Source organism: Catharus ustulatus, chromosome 5 (assembly GCF_009819885.2).
Source record: "Catharus ustulatus isolate bCatUst1 chromosome 5, bCatUst1.pri.v2, whole genome shotgun sequence".
Lineage (NCBI taxonomy): Eukaryota > Metazoa > Chordata > Aves > Passeriformes > Turdidae > Catharus > Catharus ustulatus.
In genome coordinates this window covers 58,950,304-58,968,922 of record NC_046225.1, presented here as the reverse complement: position 1 = coordinate 58,968,922, position 18,619 = coordinate 58,950,304, and the positions used below count along the sequence as shown (strand labels likewise).

The window sequence follows — 18,619 nt, the reverse complement described above, 5'->3', positions numbered from 1 at the left end:
TAAAAATGGTGTCATGGCCTTTTCCCAAATGGGATTTCCATAGTGCTGTAGTCAGTCACAGAAAACTACACCTCCTAACCAAAAAAAAGATGAGGGCAGGGGGAATTCTTCTTATGTGTTACAGCTATAGAGAGAAATAAATTGATGTTTTTGAAAGTCAAAAATTTGTTTTACTTTGAGCTTTTGAATGGGTCACATTTCATTTAGGAACATTGGAGATTCTTTGATTGAGTGTCAGATGTGATAAATGGGAAATCTTTATGCTTTTATTACTGTACTGCTAGCAGACCTAATTAAACTAAACTGGCTTGCCAACATTCTTTGTAACATAAAATTATAGCATCATCCGGTAGTGCTATTACAATTAAAGTTGTGTCAGCGTTTACAATAAGGTCCCCCTTTTTAGAGGTTATGACTTTGACAGAGGAGCACTTCAGGCTTCTAAAACAAAGCACAGTGTATGTTTTAGTGTATTTATATTAACTACAAATAAATCTAGATTATGTTGACTGGCAAAACCTAGTTTAGTCCAGAGACTCACTTTTAAACATATATTCCAGTGAAGTGGGAATTAAATATGAATGGAATGTTTCTATCAGAGCTCAAGATTAGCTGTTAGTGTTAAAGAATTACTTTCAGAAAAAACCTGTCTAGTTTCTTTTACCCATATTGGGTTGCATAATTGTTCTGAAATCAGTAGGACTGTTCACCTAGGTTAACATATGGCTTGTAACTGAAGAAACTTCACACAGGTGAGTACTTCTGTTGATTTCATAACAGAATTATAACTATTGTTGGGACAAATACGAGAGTGCTTAAATAGTCCTGACTTTTGGTGACCTCAGGTAGATTTTGATAATAGAACTTCATTCTGTTCTTTCAGGCCTGAGTCTTGAAAATGTGCAATCTGTACTTTTTTCAAATTTTCAAATATAGTTTCTGTTTTGAACCATAAAATAGAGTTATTCAAATTAGCAATATTTACATTTTCTTTGATTAGGATATTTCATTTTCTGAAAATATGTTTTATAAGCAAAATAAACTGGACACAGAGAATCCTGGATTATAGCTGTACCATCCCATCTGCAGTCAGAATATACTTGTAGAACTATACTGATCTTATTGGCATTACTTCTGATTTGTGATTGTCTTCATGCCTACAGCTGGCCACAGATTGCACTGAATGAGTGTGCTGTGTTGTGAGCTGTATTTGCAAAGCACCCACCCAAGAATTAGTACAGGAAAATATATTGACCTTAATTTCTAGTCAATTAGGGGGTGCAAAATGTTGGTTGATACTTTTATGTTTGTTACACATTTCATGTTGCTTTGCAGATTTATTTTCTAATGGATTAGTTAGACTCTTTGTCTACATTCTGAATTTCCTGCACTTCCTTTCTAGTTATTTAGTTAGGATTGAGCATGTAGTCTAAAAAGAATCAAAATGGCATGTCCCTTGTATGGATGATTCTGAGTAATGGTTTGATCTATAGCTGTGGACATCCTTTTTGGTAGTTTAAGAAAATGTAAGAGCCAGGGAAGAGTAATTTACCTAATTTAGTGGATACATTTGTCCAATATTTTATCAATGGCAAAGTGCTTTTTGCCACTTGGCAAGGAGCCATGGTCTTGTGTTAGACCACACCAACAGAGACAACTTTCTTAAATCCATCACTTGCTTCCCTTTGGTCTTTTAATTAATTTCAGGCATTGCTTAAACTGTAGATCCCTAGCAGCCAAAAGCAGCTAATCCCACTTTCTGCTGTTAAACAACTAGAGAGAAATCAGAAGAGAGATGTGAAAGAAGGTACTTTATATTGAGTTATTACTCTATCTTGTTCAGCAGAAAATGAGTATGACCTGTTAAAGGGACCTTTCAGGCTGTTTCTATAGAGACTAATAATGGCCAGACTTACAGATATATCTAATTGGAAACAAAATCTTCTATTAACCCTTTTTTTCTGACATTATAGTGTTACCACTCCAGGGCAATTTTCTTGAGATTTTTTTGTCTTATTCACTGTTTACGGAGATCTGGACTGAAGAGTCCCATGTCATCTTTCAAGTTTTCGCACATTTACTTCTTTCTTTTAGACAAGAAACAGGAAACTACAGAAAAGTTAATTTATTGGGAAGCCTTCTTTTTTCTCCCAGTTAATTAGGCCTCAAATAAAAAGTAATTTTGCTACCTATATAGTTTTATTTATTAACTTGTAACTCCCAGACTTTCAACAAAAGACGTAAAAAGTTCATACACTGCAAACCATTAATGGTTTTATTAACAAGTGCTGAAGGGAGGGCTGGGCGAGCTGGCTGCTGTCCTGGTTGCTCTTCCTGACCGGAGGTGTTTGGTTCCGTGCAGCCGCCTTCACTCCAACAACCTGTACTGCGACTGCCACCTGGCCTGGCTGTCGGACTGGCTGCGGCAGCGGCCGCGCGTGGGGCTCTACACGCAGTGCATGGGGCCCTCGCACCTGCGCGGACACAACGTGGCCGAGGTGCAGAAGCGCGAGTTTGTCTGCAGCGGTAAGAGAGACCGGCGCGTCCTGCCATGAGCCGCGCCTGCTGCATGTTGGCTTGTGTCAGCTTCTGCATAATCCAAGCGTGAATGCTTATTAAGGAAATCCTAATCATTTTTATTGGTATTTGTGGGGGTGCTGGCGTCCTTGCCAATTTTATGTAAATATTGCATTCACGTAGATTTAACTTCTAAAAGTATAATTGTGGGGGAGAGATACAGGAAATTAAATAAAAGGTGTACTGATTGAGATCATAAACCTGTTAGTCATCTAAGGAATTTTTTTTTTAACTTTAAAGCTATTTGCTTGTTATTTTCTGACTTTCAGATATTACTCTGAATCCCTAAGTAACTTTCTTAATTTTGTCGTTAGGCTTTAATGCGTAAGGTTATTTTTTTATATGAAATAATGAAATTACTAACAGTTCATTACTAATCACATTTTCTCTATTCAATTTTTTTCCTTTATTTGTATCTTCTAGATGAGGAAGAAGGCAAGTTTATCTTTCTTATTTAAATATTTTTACACGCAAATTGAAATTTTTCTGTAAATTTTGTCTATTGTTTCGAGTTTTGCCAAGAACATTAAAAACCAGCTGCAATATTGCTGTCTTTTCAGTGATTCAGCAGGGTTTCTCCTACTAGTTGATTTCCTGCAAATCCCCAGAAGTCTATTGCCAAATATGCCAAAATTTGCACAGATGTATGTTTCTAAAAGAGTTTTATGGAGAGCACAATGTTCTGTCCTTATGAAATAGTCTCTGACATCAAAGTGTAAGGCATTTCCATCTTCACACAGCAAATGCTCACTGTACTGTTGCCACTAATTCTGCCTTTATGTACATTTAAAAGGGCTCCTAACTAGATAATTTCATATATCTTCCATGTAAATGTTATGGCTGCAGAGCCTGGGTGTCAAGAACAGTTTTATAACCTGATCATTATAGTGCTGATTATTAGCAAGGCGAATAACCATGTTTTCTCTCTGAATCAATGTATTTTTGTTCAATAAAGGTAGGTGAAACATTTCCTTCCTGATCGTATAAAAAGAATAGTGTGTGTTACTAGATTTGACTATTGTTTATACTTTTGTAATGCAAACATAAATGTGAAATCAGATTCTTATATTGTAAAATTCTGTCTCATAGAATCATAAAATGGATTGGCTTGGAAGAGACCTTAAAGATCATTTTCCAATTCCCCTGCCATGGCCAGGACACCTTCCAGCAGACTAGATTGCTCAAAGCCCCATCCAATCTGGCCTCAAAATCTTTTCAGCAATTCAGAACTTGCACAGTTGTTATATGAAGTTTTAAGTGGGAACAGCCCTTGCTGCAGCTTACATTATCAGTAATATGACATTATTATAAGACATTAAATATTGTGAGAGAGATCTTAAGTTAATTTGAGGTTTCATAGCCAATAAGTTGTTTCTTTTTTTCCTTGAGAGTATCAAAACTGTCTACAGCTTTTTCTAACTTAATGAAAAAAGGAAGAAAAGGGTGTTGTGCCTTTCTCATCTTTTTTATGTCTTTTTGTATCATTACAAAACAACTGGTTTGTATCATTAAATGGAGAGACGAATGAGTGTATTAATGTCTTATAAAATGTCCAGTCTAACTGATTGCAGGGAAATATAATAATGTTTTTAATTTCTAAATATGAAATTAAGTTTAAATGCAATTAAAAATCTTGACTTTAACATGCAACACTTAGAAATCACAGAGAAACTCATATAAACTACCCACCTGAGTTAGTAAGAATGGCAGATGGTGGGAGGAAGAAGTCTGCTGAGCTAAAACAGAGTGAAAGATATGAAGTCAAAATTTTTATTTATTTTTGTATGACTGAATGAAAATGTCATGAAATGAATGAAAACTCAAAAATTGTCTATAAGCAGTACATAACTGAAGGACCATATTCAAGTAAATATTTGCAGAACAGAACAAAACTGGCAGGTCACATTCAGTGCTCATAGCAAAGTTTATTCATTTTTCTTGACATGCAGTTTTTAATGCTATACAACATATTGAAAACGAAATACACCAGTAATTAGTTTTTAAGTGCATACAATAGATAAAATATATCTGAAAAACTGATCGCATTCTTCTTAAACAAGATAATTTTGAATGGCTACTGTTAAAGGAGTTGAAAAATTATGTAGTGCTGTCACAATAGTTGATCATTTGTCTTTTACTGCTTTGAGTTGCATTTGAATATGTCTGAGTATGTTAGTGTTACCCGTGTGTTTAAATAAATGCAGTTTGAAAGCACTGATAGGCTACAATGTTCTAGAAGTTCTACCTAAAACTTTTCAAGTGTAAAATGTTGTGCATTCCTTTGCAGGTCACCAGTCCTTTATGGCTCCATCCTGCAGTGTCTTGCACTGCCCTAGTGCATGCACCTGTAGTAACAACATTGTGGACTGTCGTGGGAAAGGCCTTACTGAGATCCCAACAAACCTTCCAGAAACCATTACTGAAATGTGCGTAATCTGACCTTTTAACTTACAGAAAACATTATTTTTCCTATAGATTAGTTTTTTGTTATTTGTATAAATTTATGCATTGTATAGGGTAGGAATTTTGGTATATACCTTCAACCTCAGATATAAAAATAAATATGCAGGTATATGAAAGCACTTGAGATCTTTATGCTATCTTATGAGTTATTTCTGTATGTGATACTCATATTTCATGAGTAAACTGCATTCTGAATTGATTTTAAAAGTTTGGGAATCCTTGCTCTTCTACAAGTGAATGGCTTGTCAGTGCAGACTGTAAAGCCTGTTGCCTTCAGGGTCACTTTCTGTGCTGCTTTTGGCTGAGATAGGATCAGTTTTCTTCACAGTAGCTGGTATGAGGCCATGTTTTGGATTTGCAAATAGCGTTGATAAAGCAGAGATGTTTTCAGTACTGCTGAGTGGTGCTTACACAGAACCAAGGCCTTTTCTGCTCCTCACCCAACTCCACCAGAGGAGGCTGGAGAGCATGAGCTGGGAGGGGACCCAGCCTGGACAGCTGACCCCAACAGACCCAGGGGACATTCTATATCAGGTAGCACCATGCTCAGCATATACAGCTGGTAGAAGAACAAGAACAGTGAGAGGTTCAGAGTGATGGTGTTTGTCTTCCCAAGTCACTGTTACACATGGTAGAGCCCTGCTCTCCTGGACATAGCTGAACCTGCCTGGGAAGTGACCAGTGAATTCTGTGCTTTGCTTTGTTGTTTTTTTTGAATGCTGCTTTTGCTTTATCTGTTAAACTGTCTTTGTCTCAGCCTATGAGTTTTCAGTTTTAACATTCTTATTCTCTCCCCTATCCTATTCTAGGGAGTGAGTGAGCAGCTTTGTGAAGCTTAGTTGCCAGTTGGGGTTGGACTGTGCCACTCACCTTCAGTCACTTTATTCATTAGACTTCCTACTAGAGAGGCATCAACAATCCACACCGCCAATAATAAGTGTTCTGCCTGAAGCAATATGTTCAGAGGGTAATCTGAGAAGGCAAGAGTAAAATGTAGTCATTGTGTTAATAGCAGGTGGCTTTGTAGGAAAGAGCATGACACTGGTAGTGTCCCATGGCGTGTCATATACAAAAAGTACTACCATGTCATGACTGAAGAGCAGGGTCCAAAAGCAGCGTGGCTGAGAGGTTGTGTGTGCACAGTAGAAAAGTTACTGCTGCATTGTCATCTGTGCAGGCAAGCAGCAAAAGGAGAAGGTGAGCTTGCTGACAAGGTGAGCAGGGGTACAGCAACATGAACATCTTTTTTTCTGGGACGGGCAGGGGCAGTGTTTTTGAAGGGAAACTGGGAGTTCCTTTCAGGGAAATAGTGGTAAAGTGGCTGTGGTGACAACCTGGTAACTGAGGTTTGACTAGAAGTAAATGAGTTGGAGAAAATATTCAGAATAAATAGCTTTTGAGTATTTTGATGCTACGAGATGATTTTGAATGTTTAAAACTAGGGCTCCACAATGAGATTTTAATTGGCTTGTTGATATCTGACCTGTGGTTTTGAACATTACAGAACTATAGTGGTTTCTTCTTAGGATGTGAATAATAATCACATCTGTCAGTTCATTATTACTGTTGTTAATACTGACCTGGTTGACCCTACATGATCCAATAAAGTCATTCAGCTGTACAATACAAACACTTCCACCTTTCACCACTCAGAAAAATCCCTCTGCTTGCAAATGAAGTGACTCTTTCATAAAATCCATTCACAGTGACCAGGAAGGCTGCACAAAACTTTCTTCTTTATTTAATATGTTGTATGTAGACGTTTTTACTTGCCTAAGTGCATCTATGTTCATAGAGGAAAAATTTTGTGAGAAAGAAATAGGTAGTATGTGTCAAATATTCCTCACTACGTGCCTGGTGCTAACCACTAGATTACAGACACTGAAGACTGACTTTTTTACCATGCTACTTTTTCTTTACTTGCTCCTGAGTTTTAAGCATGGAATTATATGTTCTCCAGCAGTTTGTTGTCCTGGAGGGTAAAATTGACCATGTAACAACATCTTCAGTATTTGGCTAAGCATTTAACAGATTGCAAACTGGTGCTCAGTGTTTCCTGCTAGGCTAGACGTCATTTGGTTTTCAGTGAGGTTTTTTCTCATTCTGAGATCCATAGTCCATTAAAATAAAGAGATTTATGTGTACTCCTATACATATACATATACATACTATATAAAGCGTACATAGTTCATACTGATACAGTGTAAACGATCTATTATCTGTCTGTATTGTATCTAGGTTGTAGGTTCTGTCTAAATAAAATGCAGATCACAATATTTGGCTCAGGAGCTGTAAGAAGAGATAGAACATTAGAAAATCAAATTGTAGCAATAATTTTGTATTAAACAGATGCACACCAGTGAATGTTGGTGTGGTGACAGAACTGACTTCAGTGATAGATTTTGAATAGATCAGAAAAATACAGTACAAGATATGATTTGAACCATTGGTGGGCTGACCTTATCATAGAGAGAATAACACTTTCCTGTTGAGTGGAAGGTAAGGAGAGAAATGGAAGGAAGGCAGGAAGGAAGGAAGAAAATGCTCTGAAATTGAGGGATAAACTGAGTGGAAGAATTAAGAGTAAAGGATCGTGTATTTGCTGAGAATCACAGGATTGTTTCTGTTTTCTTGTCACTATGTTGAAGAGGGCTTAAAGTTTTGACAAATAGATTTTGCTAGTTATATGAAGAAAGCGTTATGCCATACTTATTGCTTTAATGTGAAGTAAACAATTAGTGGTAGCTGTTGTAGGATTCTCATGGATGGGAGGTGTATTTAGCTTCATAGCATCAAAGAGAATGAGAGAAGGCAAGGTGGTTGGAAAATGAGTTGTTTATAGAGTGAAAAAGGTTTTACCAGTAAAGAATTGAGATGAGTCTGAGACTGACTCAAACCAGCACTCCACCCTGGCCAGTGGCCCACATCAGTTGTCCCTAAAGGATATTTTGGAAACAGAAATGTACAACTTCAGAAATAAAATACCAGTAGCACAAATATTTTCTTAGTTCCCAAAATGGGCTGATGTTTCTCTGAAACTTGAAAATTTCCAGAGCTTTTGGGGAAGAAAAAGGTTTTCTTTTAAATATCTAATCTGCTTTAAAGCCTACTCTATTTACATCTTCATGTTAAGATAATAAATTTTGGGGGAGGGGGTTGTGCTCGAACTCTTCCAGTTTAAAATAGTTTTTTAAAGTTTCATTAATGTTCCTTTGTAGAGGGTAGGAAAATGCAGTCACATACATAATTTGCCTTGTCACCTTCTATTTTGCATGCCATCTTTATTAGTCTCTTTTCTGAACTAATGGTCCAACTCCATTCAATCTTTTTGGATGCCAAAACCTTCCACATCTTAATTAGTCTCCTCTTGTTTCTCTGAATTACTTATTCAGAGTAATAATTTCTTTTACTCTTTTTTTTTTTTACTCTTTTTGTACTTTCTTTTACTCTTTTATCAGAGTAGTAACTTTTTTTGTCTTCAAAGACCAGACTTGAATACAATATTCGAGATGACAATGAATCATCAGGTTTTTATTAAGAGATTTTTAGTTTTCTTTCATTTTCATTTTGCAACCTAATAATCACTTGTGTTATTTAACTGCCAGTATATGTTGCACCATGTTTTAACTTGAACTAGCCCTGCAGAGTCCTAGGGTTTTTTTTTAACTGTTATGATTTTGTCAGAAACAAGAAGTTGGTAAATGTAATCCTGTTATCTCATCCACAGACATTTCTAACATTGATCAGGTTTTCACATTTTAAAGGTACTCTATGAAAGACTTCAGTCCTCTGTGCTTTTAACTAAATTTAACTTGCAGGAAGATGGTGACATTCCAGTATTGTTACCATACAATAAGTATTTTAAAGCTTCATTTTTTAAAGAAGTCTTCTGCAACTGTTGCTTATAGCAACCCCTTGAGATTAGATTGAAAAGAATGATTGTATCCCACAAAATAATCTGTTTTTTCACTTATTTCTCAGGCGATAACACTTGTCAGTGTGCCAAGATGGTAGCTGACAGTAAGCACTTGAAGAGATGAGCCTGTGCTGTCACAGCAGCGTTAGGGATGCTGGGGAGCTGCTGGGCACGAGGCACAGGGTGCAGTGAGTGCTGTATTTCCACCATCACTACGTAGTTCCCACACACATGGCTTCATTACCTTAATCACCATTTTAAGCACATGCTTTGGCAGGAGCTCCCCAGTTCTCAGCAAGAGGGGGAAGGAGAAATGTGCTGGCTCCCTGTTGTTTTCTGAAGGATGTACAGGCTCTAACAGCCAAATTATTATTTATTCACTCATCTTTATAATACTACCAGATTCCTGTGCACACTGCAAGAAAATTAGTCCTACACTTCTAATTTACCTGCACCAAATATTCTCCAATCTTTTCAGCACTTTTCCTTTTTTGCCAATCTTTTTCTTCATTTTCATCTGAACATTTCCTACTTTATTTATAGGGACATTAGAAAAACCCACAGTACTTTCAGATTCCCTTACTCTGAACATGTTTCTCTGCCCTCTGTTCCCTGTTTATGAGCTGCATTTGAGGAATTCAGTGCTGAGTACCACCAGATTATCATATTATGCTTCAGCCAACTTCATGGTACACAAATACCTCTGGTCCTTACATCTCTCCATCCTTTTGTCTTTTTATATTGTATCTCATATAAATAAAATTTTCCTGTGAAGCTGACGTCAAACTTTATTGTCAACCCTCCTTTATAGAGGTGTTTAAAATCTGACAACTTATTTTCGTGTGATTTTATTTTTCCACCCATTTCTGCCCCTTACTTATTTGTTCTTACATGCAAAGCAGGCTATTTTTAATAAGAATACAATCTATATTTACTTTTAAAAGATCAATAATTCAGTTTTGTTCTTGAGTTTTTTTTAAGTTTGTCTTCAACACATATGCCTAGTTTTGTGATATTTTGCTAAGTTCTCTGTCCATTTCTGCTGTTCTTTCTCTCTGTGGAAACCGTGACCTCCATCAACTCCTCAGAACCCTATGAAACACTGATTTCTTAACTTTGTTGGAAAAAAATGTTGTCTGATCTGTTTCTGCACGAGAATACTTTGCATTCATTACATTTTCAGTCTGTTTGGTATAATGTTGTATAAAAGCAGTATGAATAATGTTGCTATTCTCTAACCTTTTGATAAATATAATGAAATCGCAGGTTTTAAGTGTATATTCCATGTTGACAATTGTATGCTTTTTTTTTCCCCTAAGGATTTGATAAACTAACTTGTATATAAATAGTAGGTTAAAACCAAAAAAAACCACAAAAAAACCCAAAAAAACCCCAAAACAAACAAAAAAACCCAAAAAAAACCCCAAAGCCCCAAGCTTTAAATGGAATATTGAATTTGTTAAGTATTATACATGAGCAGTTTCCATTGAGTCAAATTTTACATGTTGAAGCTCTGAGTTAGCTCTCTGTGGGAAAGTAAAAGAAAAGTCTTTCATACTGTTGTGGCCTTACATTGCCTTGCTAGCTCTACTGTCTTCAAATGCTGTTTTAAGGCATTAGGAACTGTCTTCTCAGGCTGATGGCTACTGCCTCTGTAGCACAGCTGGCAAGGAGGGCATGTGCTTGGACTGCACTGCAGCCTCTCTGTCTTTGCCTTTGGTGTGATAGCCTAAACCACTGAGAAAAATAGTTAGCACTGGAAGCTGAGGTGGTTAAGGATCGAGCAGGCATCCTGTGATGGTGGGAGCAGGAGAAGGCAGAACCAGTTGCCAAAATGCTGTTTCATTCCAATGTAGTCAGATTTACTGGTGACTGTCAGGGTGTTGCTGAGCCGATTTTGTCAGACTCTGTCTGACTTCTCAATTGGTACAGAAGTCAGTTGGCTGAAAGCAATAATTCCTGCTGCATGAAGGCAGTCAGCAGGCAGAGCATTGTCTGCCAAGTGCCTCTTGGGGAGATGCCTTCAGAAACAGGACTGCTTATCTCCTAATAGCTGCCAGTGAAAATGGAAGGAGAAAAAAAACCTGTGTCCTCTATTTTCCCTTCTGTTTGATAAAGCTTGGAGCAAAATTAAGTATTCAGCATGTCAGTAAATGTAATTCTTAATCTGTATTGATTTAGTACAATTGTATCTGTACCAGTTACAGCCTTTCTCCAAAATTAATCCCCACTTTATTATCTAAATAAACTCACAGACAGCCAAACAAGAACACCTAAACTTTTCAGTATTTATCCAACCAATGCGATAATATGGAGAAAGAAATATTTCATATTCCATGTGTATTTGAAAAAAAAAAAATTGGTTGACTACCAAAACTCCTCCAGTTCTAGTGCACCTATGAATTTTACAGAAAGCAGAAAAATTAAAAGGCTGCACAGATGTACCTTTGGCTCTGGTTCAAATGAGTAGATTTCATACCATGAGTAACCTGCAGGAAACATTTTGGGGACTTACAAAAATTTCCCATAGACCTGTTATTTTAATGTCTGTATTGTAACATTGTGAGGCAAATTACAGTGCCCATAAATAATATGAATGCTCTTCCAACTTTTGTTATTTAGCATGCCTTACTTCAACCTTTTTTCATTGACTTAAGAAAAGCACAATACATTATTCATTAATTCATCTCAAACATCATAATTTGAGTTGGTTTAGATTTTTTGGTTAAACCTCTCCTTTTACAGAAATTTTTAGGAGATACTCTTTCATTGGTGTGTTCAATTTGTTACACTTAACCAACTTAAGTGGCCTCACACACCTAGTGCTTTCCTTCTTTGTCATGCAGTTCATGTATTAAAGGCATTAAATGTCATTAAGGTTCAAAACTATTACTTCAATTGGTGCTAGAAATTATAGCCTTTTTAATGGAAATAGCATTTATCAGCCTTTATGCCAGCATTCTTTCCATATTCTAGTTTTTCATCACTGTTAATCTCTTTTCGCTTGGTTTTATTTCAGGATTCACCTTCTGAAAATTCTTTGAGAATGATCGGCAGAAATAATTCTGGTTCCCTTCAAATAGAGACTTTTTTTGGCACATGTTCAAACAGACTGTGAGAAACCCTACAAATAGCAATCCAGCAGCAATTCTATTAATTGTATTGGTACCTTTTCCCAGAATGGTGTGACAGGCGCTTATTTCAAAACAGGGCAAAAAGCCATTAATGAACTAGACCTACCTTGATGAAAATGCTCCTCTTATATTCTTCTGATCTTCTTTTCTCTTCCATGGCTTGAACCTGTCAAAATGATTCTAAAACTTCTTTTCTTACTGTAGTATTATGCATAAATGAAAATAAATAAAACTGCAGTATTTCTAAGGGGTGGTGAAGGGGAAGGAGTATCTGCACTGATGACCATAAGTTTATACAAAAGATGATTGTTTAAGGAAAAAAGAGAATGGAATTAAATTGATTGTTCCTTCCCTTTTGATATTAAAAAAATCATTAGTAAAAGGAAGGACTTAATTAAATTCTTTTTCATGTTCAGAAGGGTAGCAGTCACTACAGGGCGTTTTGGGGAGGAGGGAGGTTTGCTGGAGGGAAGGATGACTGGAGGATTGCCACTGTTAAATAAGGAACAGTTGTATTGATAATTCTAGCCTTTGTAATAGGCAGAAAAGACCCTAAACCACATAATATGTGAAATGAAAAGGAAAATAGGAGTCAGGAATTTTAACAGTGCACCTTCACAATCCAGTGTACTGAAAAGCCCTTGACTTCTTACTGCTATGGCCTTCAGGATAGTTTTTATTGCAAGCTTTCTAATGCTTGAATGACAAAAGTAGAAACTGTACAGTTGTTTCATGACAACATTATTTACATTTTCCATGAGTTTCCTAATTTTTTTTTTCCCCCTCAGTCTTGTTTTATCTTTCCATCCTGATTTCTGGCTATTTTTCTTCATGTTTTCATCTTGCCATCTCATTCTTTCTAATATTTTGTTTTCATGAATGTTGATTAATGTTTGTTTGTTATGCCAAGCATCTTTGTGAGCTGTGTTTGAAATTAAGCAGGATTAAAAGCTCCTGAGATTGCTTCTCACAGTAACACTCAGATTATATTAAAGGAGAAAGGAGAAAAAAAGGAAGTGAAAGGAGAGAAAAAAGAAAAATAAGAGGAAAAGAGGGGAAAGGAAATGAGATCAGACAGAACTGATTTTGACAGATGGACTTAACCAAGATAAAGTGATCTGATCACACTGCAGACACTGGGGAAGTACTTTGCATACATGAGGAATTTTATTTGAGTACTGGGACCTCTGTCTGTCTTTTCCAGTGACACTTGGCATGTGTACAATTTCACCATTTCTGTTGTCCTTTAATATTAATCCTTAGGTAAAAGTCCAAGGGACAGCCTTAAATAAGTAGAAATTTAACAGAGAGACTCCTACATCAAAATGCGAAGATACTTGTAAGGATGACCCTTTACAGAGAAAAGTCACCTGGAGAGGTTTTAGGTGCGTTTATTGAAGACATTTTAAAGCGTCTCATAGTGGGAAAGCTCTGAAACATCAGTGATAAGGCAACTTTCTCTATTTTTAACAGCTCAAAGCATGATTTGGCTGTCTATGTAGCAGGACAGAAGCCAGAGCAAACCCTGCAAATTTGCAGCTTGGAAGGAATGAGGAATACTGTGAAGAGGATGCAATAAGTTACAAGGCATTAAATTGATGATTGGTTTTCTGAGTTAGGTTTGTGTTTGCTTTTTAGTTTCAATCAAAACATTAGTCTTCTTAGGATTTGGAATGTCAATTCATACACGTGATTTACTTCTTAAACAGTTAAGCCATCAGCCAGAATCTTGCTCATCCAGCAAGGTTCTGGAAGAGTTTTTCCAAGTTATTTCTATATATGCCTATGTTTACATAGTCACTGGTCTTTACAATATATTGCTTTTTAGTTGTTTGCAAGAGTTCTCTATAACTATATCTTCTGTTTCTGAGAAAATATATAGTAACCTTCTGATGTTGCCTGAAATGTATAACTCTCTTTGGTCTCACTGTAAAATATTTCAAAATAATTTAATTATTCTTATGGCTCTTTTGGCTCTTTTCTGTTATATCAAGATCTTTTTTTAATTGCTCCCATAACATATACTGACAGCTGTGCCACACTCCAAAGATGTTGTTAATCTTATATTTTATTTTCACACATGGCTCTTCACTTGCATGTGTCAAGTGAAAAAATGATGTCTACTTATGGATGAAAAATTAAATTAATTGCTGTAGCATTCATTTGCTTATGAATAGTGATATATACTTTGGTCAGTAGGAAGGCAGAAAACTCTAAGGCTTTGAATTTTCAGAAAGTGCTGGATTAAAATAGAGTGCACATAAATGCCCCTTAATAAATTCATATGGTCTGGCTAATATTTTCTCAGCTCTTATTCTAATACTCAAAACTTTTGAGCAACTTTATAGAATTGTCCTGATATTAAAATTAACTTTTCTTATATATGTTTGTCTTCAACTGTACTTCATATGTCCTTTTCCTCAAAACTTATCTTCTTCCCTTCCCTTCTTCCTAAGACCAATGTTTTCAAGATCAGTCCAAGCTAAGGCATTGGACCAGATAATCAGATTTACACCAGTGTACTATGGAGACATACTGAATTTTCAGTGAAATCTAGAGCTTTTGCTTCTGTTTTGACTAAAAAATTTATTACATTTTTATGTTCAAAAGCTTATATCAAATAATAATAGTACGTAATCTTCAGATGCAATATTATTAGTTATAATGTATTGCTTACATGCTTATTCATGAGAATTATGAAGAGAAGGCTTTATATATGGAGGAGGAGCAAAAAGGTTTTTAATGAAACACAAATATCTGCTGCAAAATAGCTGACATGAAATTTAAATTTTAGTATCAGTATACACTGCACTGAAGTTTTCAGTGTTCTACAGCACCTAATTTTTAAGAAGTCCCTGACTCTGTTTACCTGGCTAAATATTGCAAATAAGGCCATTAACATTGAAAATCTTTGCATGAAAATAAAGATAATACTATATTATAATTTCACTAGAAAGGTTTTATGATTTGCCACTCACTGACTTCTGTCTAGACTCTTCATCTGTGTGTCAATGACAGTTCTCCTGCTGTGCTTTTCTGTGCTGTTGGGACAGTCATGATTTCTTAGTTAAAGCACTGTTTATGCCCACTGCAATATAAAACAAATGGTTTGTGTGCTTAATAAAAAATCTAGAAATTTGCTAAAACTTGAACATCTTTTATATGATATACGCATATAAACACAGAATAACCACATGTAAATAATGAAAAATGCATTATCCAGTGTAGTGGATAAATGTGAAACAAATTAAAATGAGCTAAAGAAATCTGTTGCAGTATTAACTTCTTCACCTTAATATATTTAATTTACCAATGCAGATTTCACTGAATTACCTGCAACTTATCTTTGGTATTGCTACCTTAATATTTCTTGGGCAAAACTTAAACCATATTCCATTTCACTGCTTCAAAAATAAATGATTTTGCTGCTTGAATAGCTAATCCTGCCTGCTTAACACATACAAGAGAAATGATTTGTCATGCTCTTACTCAAATATCTTCCTAATCTGAAAATTACTGTAAATCATGTGGCTTTCTGCTTTTTGGAAAACAAAGAAAAAAACGGTTTTTCATTTGAGTTGTCAGATGTTTTTGTACATATAACATCTAATCTGTTCGTTATTAGCCTGTGTTCTGTGCTGCCATAATTCACGTCCTTGGCTTTCTTCATATCCTTGTGTCCTATCTTGAAAACTAATTAAATTCAGGCAACAGGATAATTTCAGGAGTCAAGAGAACTTAGAGACACAGAACAAAGCAACTGGACAAGAAACATATGAAAGCAGAGCTGGCTTCCAGACACTAGCAGTAGGTAGTGGCCATCATGAGCACCATTCCACCTCTCAGGGTTTTGTGCAATTTTCTTGTGGGTGTTAAGTACAAGAGGCACCTTGATGGACCTCTCTGATGCTGCCAAGGGAAAGAAAATACCTCAAACATTGAATAAATGAATATTTTATACTACAGGCAGGAAGCTGGAGAAGGCCCATGTTACTTTTCCAGAAAAACCCTCTTAGATGTCTGACAGCTGTGCCACACTCCAAAGGTGTTGTTAATCTTAGATTTTATTTTCACACATGGCTCTTCATTGCTGATTACTTTTCCTCAGCAATTATGTGAGTGAAGTAATTTTAAAAGAAACTACAGATACTGACTTTTCAGTATTTTGTTTTTTGTCATTCGGCTGTTTCTTTATCAATTACATTTTTAAATACATAGTAAAATAAGCAACCACATATTCTCAGTTAAAAACTTTTTTTTTTAATTTTGTGGCAAATTCATAGTGTAAGACCACCTATTAGTTAGTAGGTAGTGAGGATTCCTGTCATCCTGTTGGTGTCACACAATGGGAGATTTTCAAAGTAATGTTTCTGCTTTTTTAGAACAGGTGGGCAGGTCCGTGCTTAGGATGAGCCAAGAGTGTAGCAGGATTGTATCTGTTTTTTTGTAAATTAAAACACTTACCTGGACAGCTTGACTAGGTTTGGTAGTATGAAAACTGTCATCAAAAATGAGCTAATTAGAGAGACTTACTTGACTCTTGGTGACTCAGGCTAATTGCACAGGAGCCACACTGACAGAAGCCGAAGTACTAAGCAAATAATTTTTAAACAAGTGGTGTATTTTGCTACAACCTGAGCCTATAACAATGAAGGAATGTTAAGCCCATCATCATTAGTGATGCTGTAGAGTTCAGAGCATGAGATGGCCTTTTCTGTGAAATGCAGGTTTGAGGCTTGCTTTTGAATAAATGCAATGAATTGTTTAATAGCTTTAGAATTGCAGTTCTTACTACTTTCTTGATGTAATGCAGACTAAGGAGTCGTCTGTCATTTAAAATCAATCCCCTGAGGAAATATTTGATAGAACAATTAGACTGGATGTTAACAGTTTGGCAAGCTTTAGGGTAACATTGACAGTGATTCTTTATATACAAATATTTAGGAAACTCTCATACAGATTTATTAATACACAGACTTAGAGCCTAAAAGTAAGAAATACAAGTAATGTAGTCATTTAAAATACATCTTTTGTTTTGTTAGATGTGGATGATATCACAGGTTTCAACAGAATTCTTCTGCTGCTAAGGCTAGAAGTGACAGTTAGTGGATTTAAGCACTCTAGAGGTGCAGTTATGGAGTACAAAAAAGGTACTTTGTTTAATAGCCTTAAGGATTCCTCTAGCTAGGGAGATCATTACTGTTTCCTTATTTTAAAAACAAACAAAAAAAGAAAAGCCAAAATCTGGCAGATGTTGCATGTGATGAGAGATGTGTTGGCTGCATATTTCAGTTCTTCAGATTCAGGAGCTTTACTCAATCCCATCACTGAAATCTATTTTTTGGTTTTTTGACAGCTGTTTTTACCATTTACTTTAAAAGCAGATGGGGAAAATGCAAAGAAGAACTGTCAATTTTATTACCATGTATAATCAGCATCTGTGCAATACATCAGACTCATTTCACAGCTTACACTTTCTCTCTGTAGTAAAATCCTTTTGGGATTTCTTAACAACTTTCTTGAAAGACTTTTTGTAAATTAGGAGATACTGGAATTAAAAGTCTGGATTAATTAACTGCTAAAGCCACTATTCTGTCATCTTAATCAAGATGTTATATTCTGATTGTTTAATTATAAAATATATGTCTAATTTACTCCTCCATATTCAAATTCACATTTTCTTAAGCAAGATGTTTTATTTTTTTTTATAAAATGCATTTTATACATCTCTGTTCTCTTTAGGTGCATTTAGGTGCAGCACATCTCTGTGTATACTTTTTACCATTCTCTGCTGAGAGAGCTTAGTATTTTGCGCTCCATCTTCATGATTTAAAGTAAAAATGATTCTGTAGAGAACAGGGTGTTCTCCATTCAGTCTGCCCTCTTTCCTGGTGCAGTAGTCATTCACAGAAATGACTTTTTATAGTGGGAAAATAAGCTAGTTTAGAAGTGTCAGTATAAATAAGCGTGTTGTCTGTCTCTGTAAGTGCGGAAGCAGTAATCAGTAATGGTGTGCTGCAGGCTGAGAGTACAGAACAGCATCCTCCTGGAAAGTGTCAAGTGATTTACATGTCACAGGGCTCTCTGGGGACCATGTGGGAAGAATCTGTCTACTGGCTGGGGACCTACTTTGATTTGATTTGATTAGGTTGGAAGTCACAACTGCAGAAGCACCTTTGTTTCTTCGAAGAATAAGTGGTTTTACATTTCAGTGTCTGCAGCGATAAGCAGAGGGGAAAGATTTCCGAAGAAAAATGTTCACAGTACATTTTCTAGATAGGAGTGATTGGGGAATAGGCTTCAAAAAAGGTTTCAACTAGTTTGGCAGCATTAAAAGACAGTAAAACACTTATGTATCGATGCTGGACTTCTTTGAAGTGAAACACTAAAAGGAGATGGAGGCTTAATGTTAAAAGCATTAATTAGTGTTTGTGTGGTGGTGGGAGAGTACTTTTTTTACATGGAGCAATGCAAGCTTTGATGAAGAGTGTACTTAACCATCTTCTTCCATTATCTTAGCTTATTAGAT

General features: G+C 35.9%; 1 protein-coding gene across 10 annotated transcripts in view; it reads left to right on the top strand.

The window, feature by feature from the left end:
* LOC116996308 (slit homolog 2 protein) overlaps positions 1 to 18,619 on the top strand; it is a 259,704-nt gene that overhangs the window by 173,438 nt on the left and 67,647 nt on the right. For 5 of the 10 annotated variants that reach the window (XM_033059739.2, XM_033059735.2, XM_033059736.2 and 2 more), the window contains exons 8-10: positions 2,363 to 2,526; positions 3,001 to 3,012; positions 4,865 to 5,003. In XM_033059739.2, coding sequence (XP_032915630.1) covers positions 2,363 to 2,526; positions 3,001 to 3,012; positions 4,865 to 5,003 — 315 coding nt within the window. The remainder of the gene's footprint in view (positions 1 to 2,362; positions 2,527 to 3,000; positions 3,013 to 4,864; positions 5,004 to 18,619) is intronic. The other 5 variants (XM_033059731.2, XM_033059740.2, XM_033059738.2 and 2 more) reach the window with 1 other exon arrangement.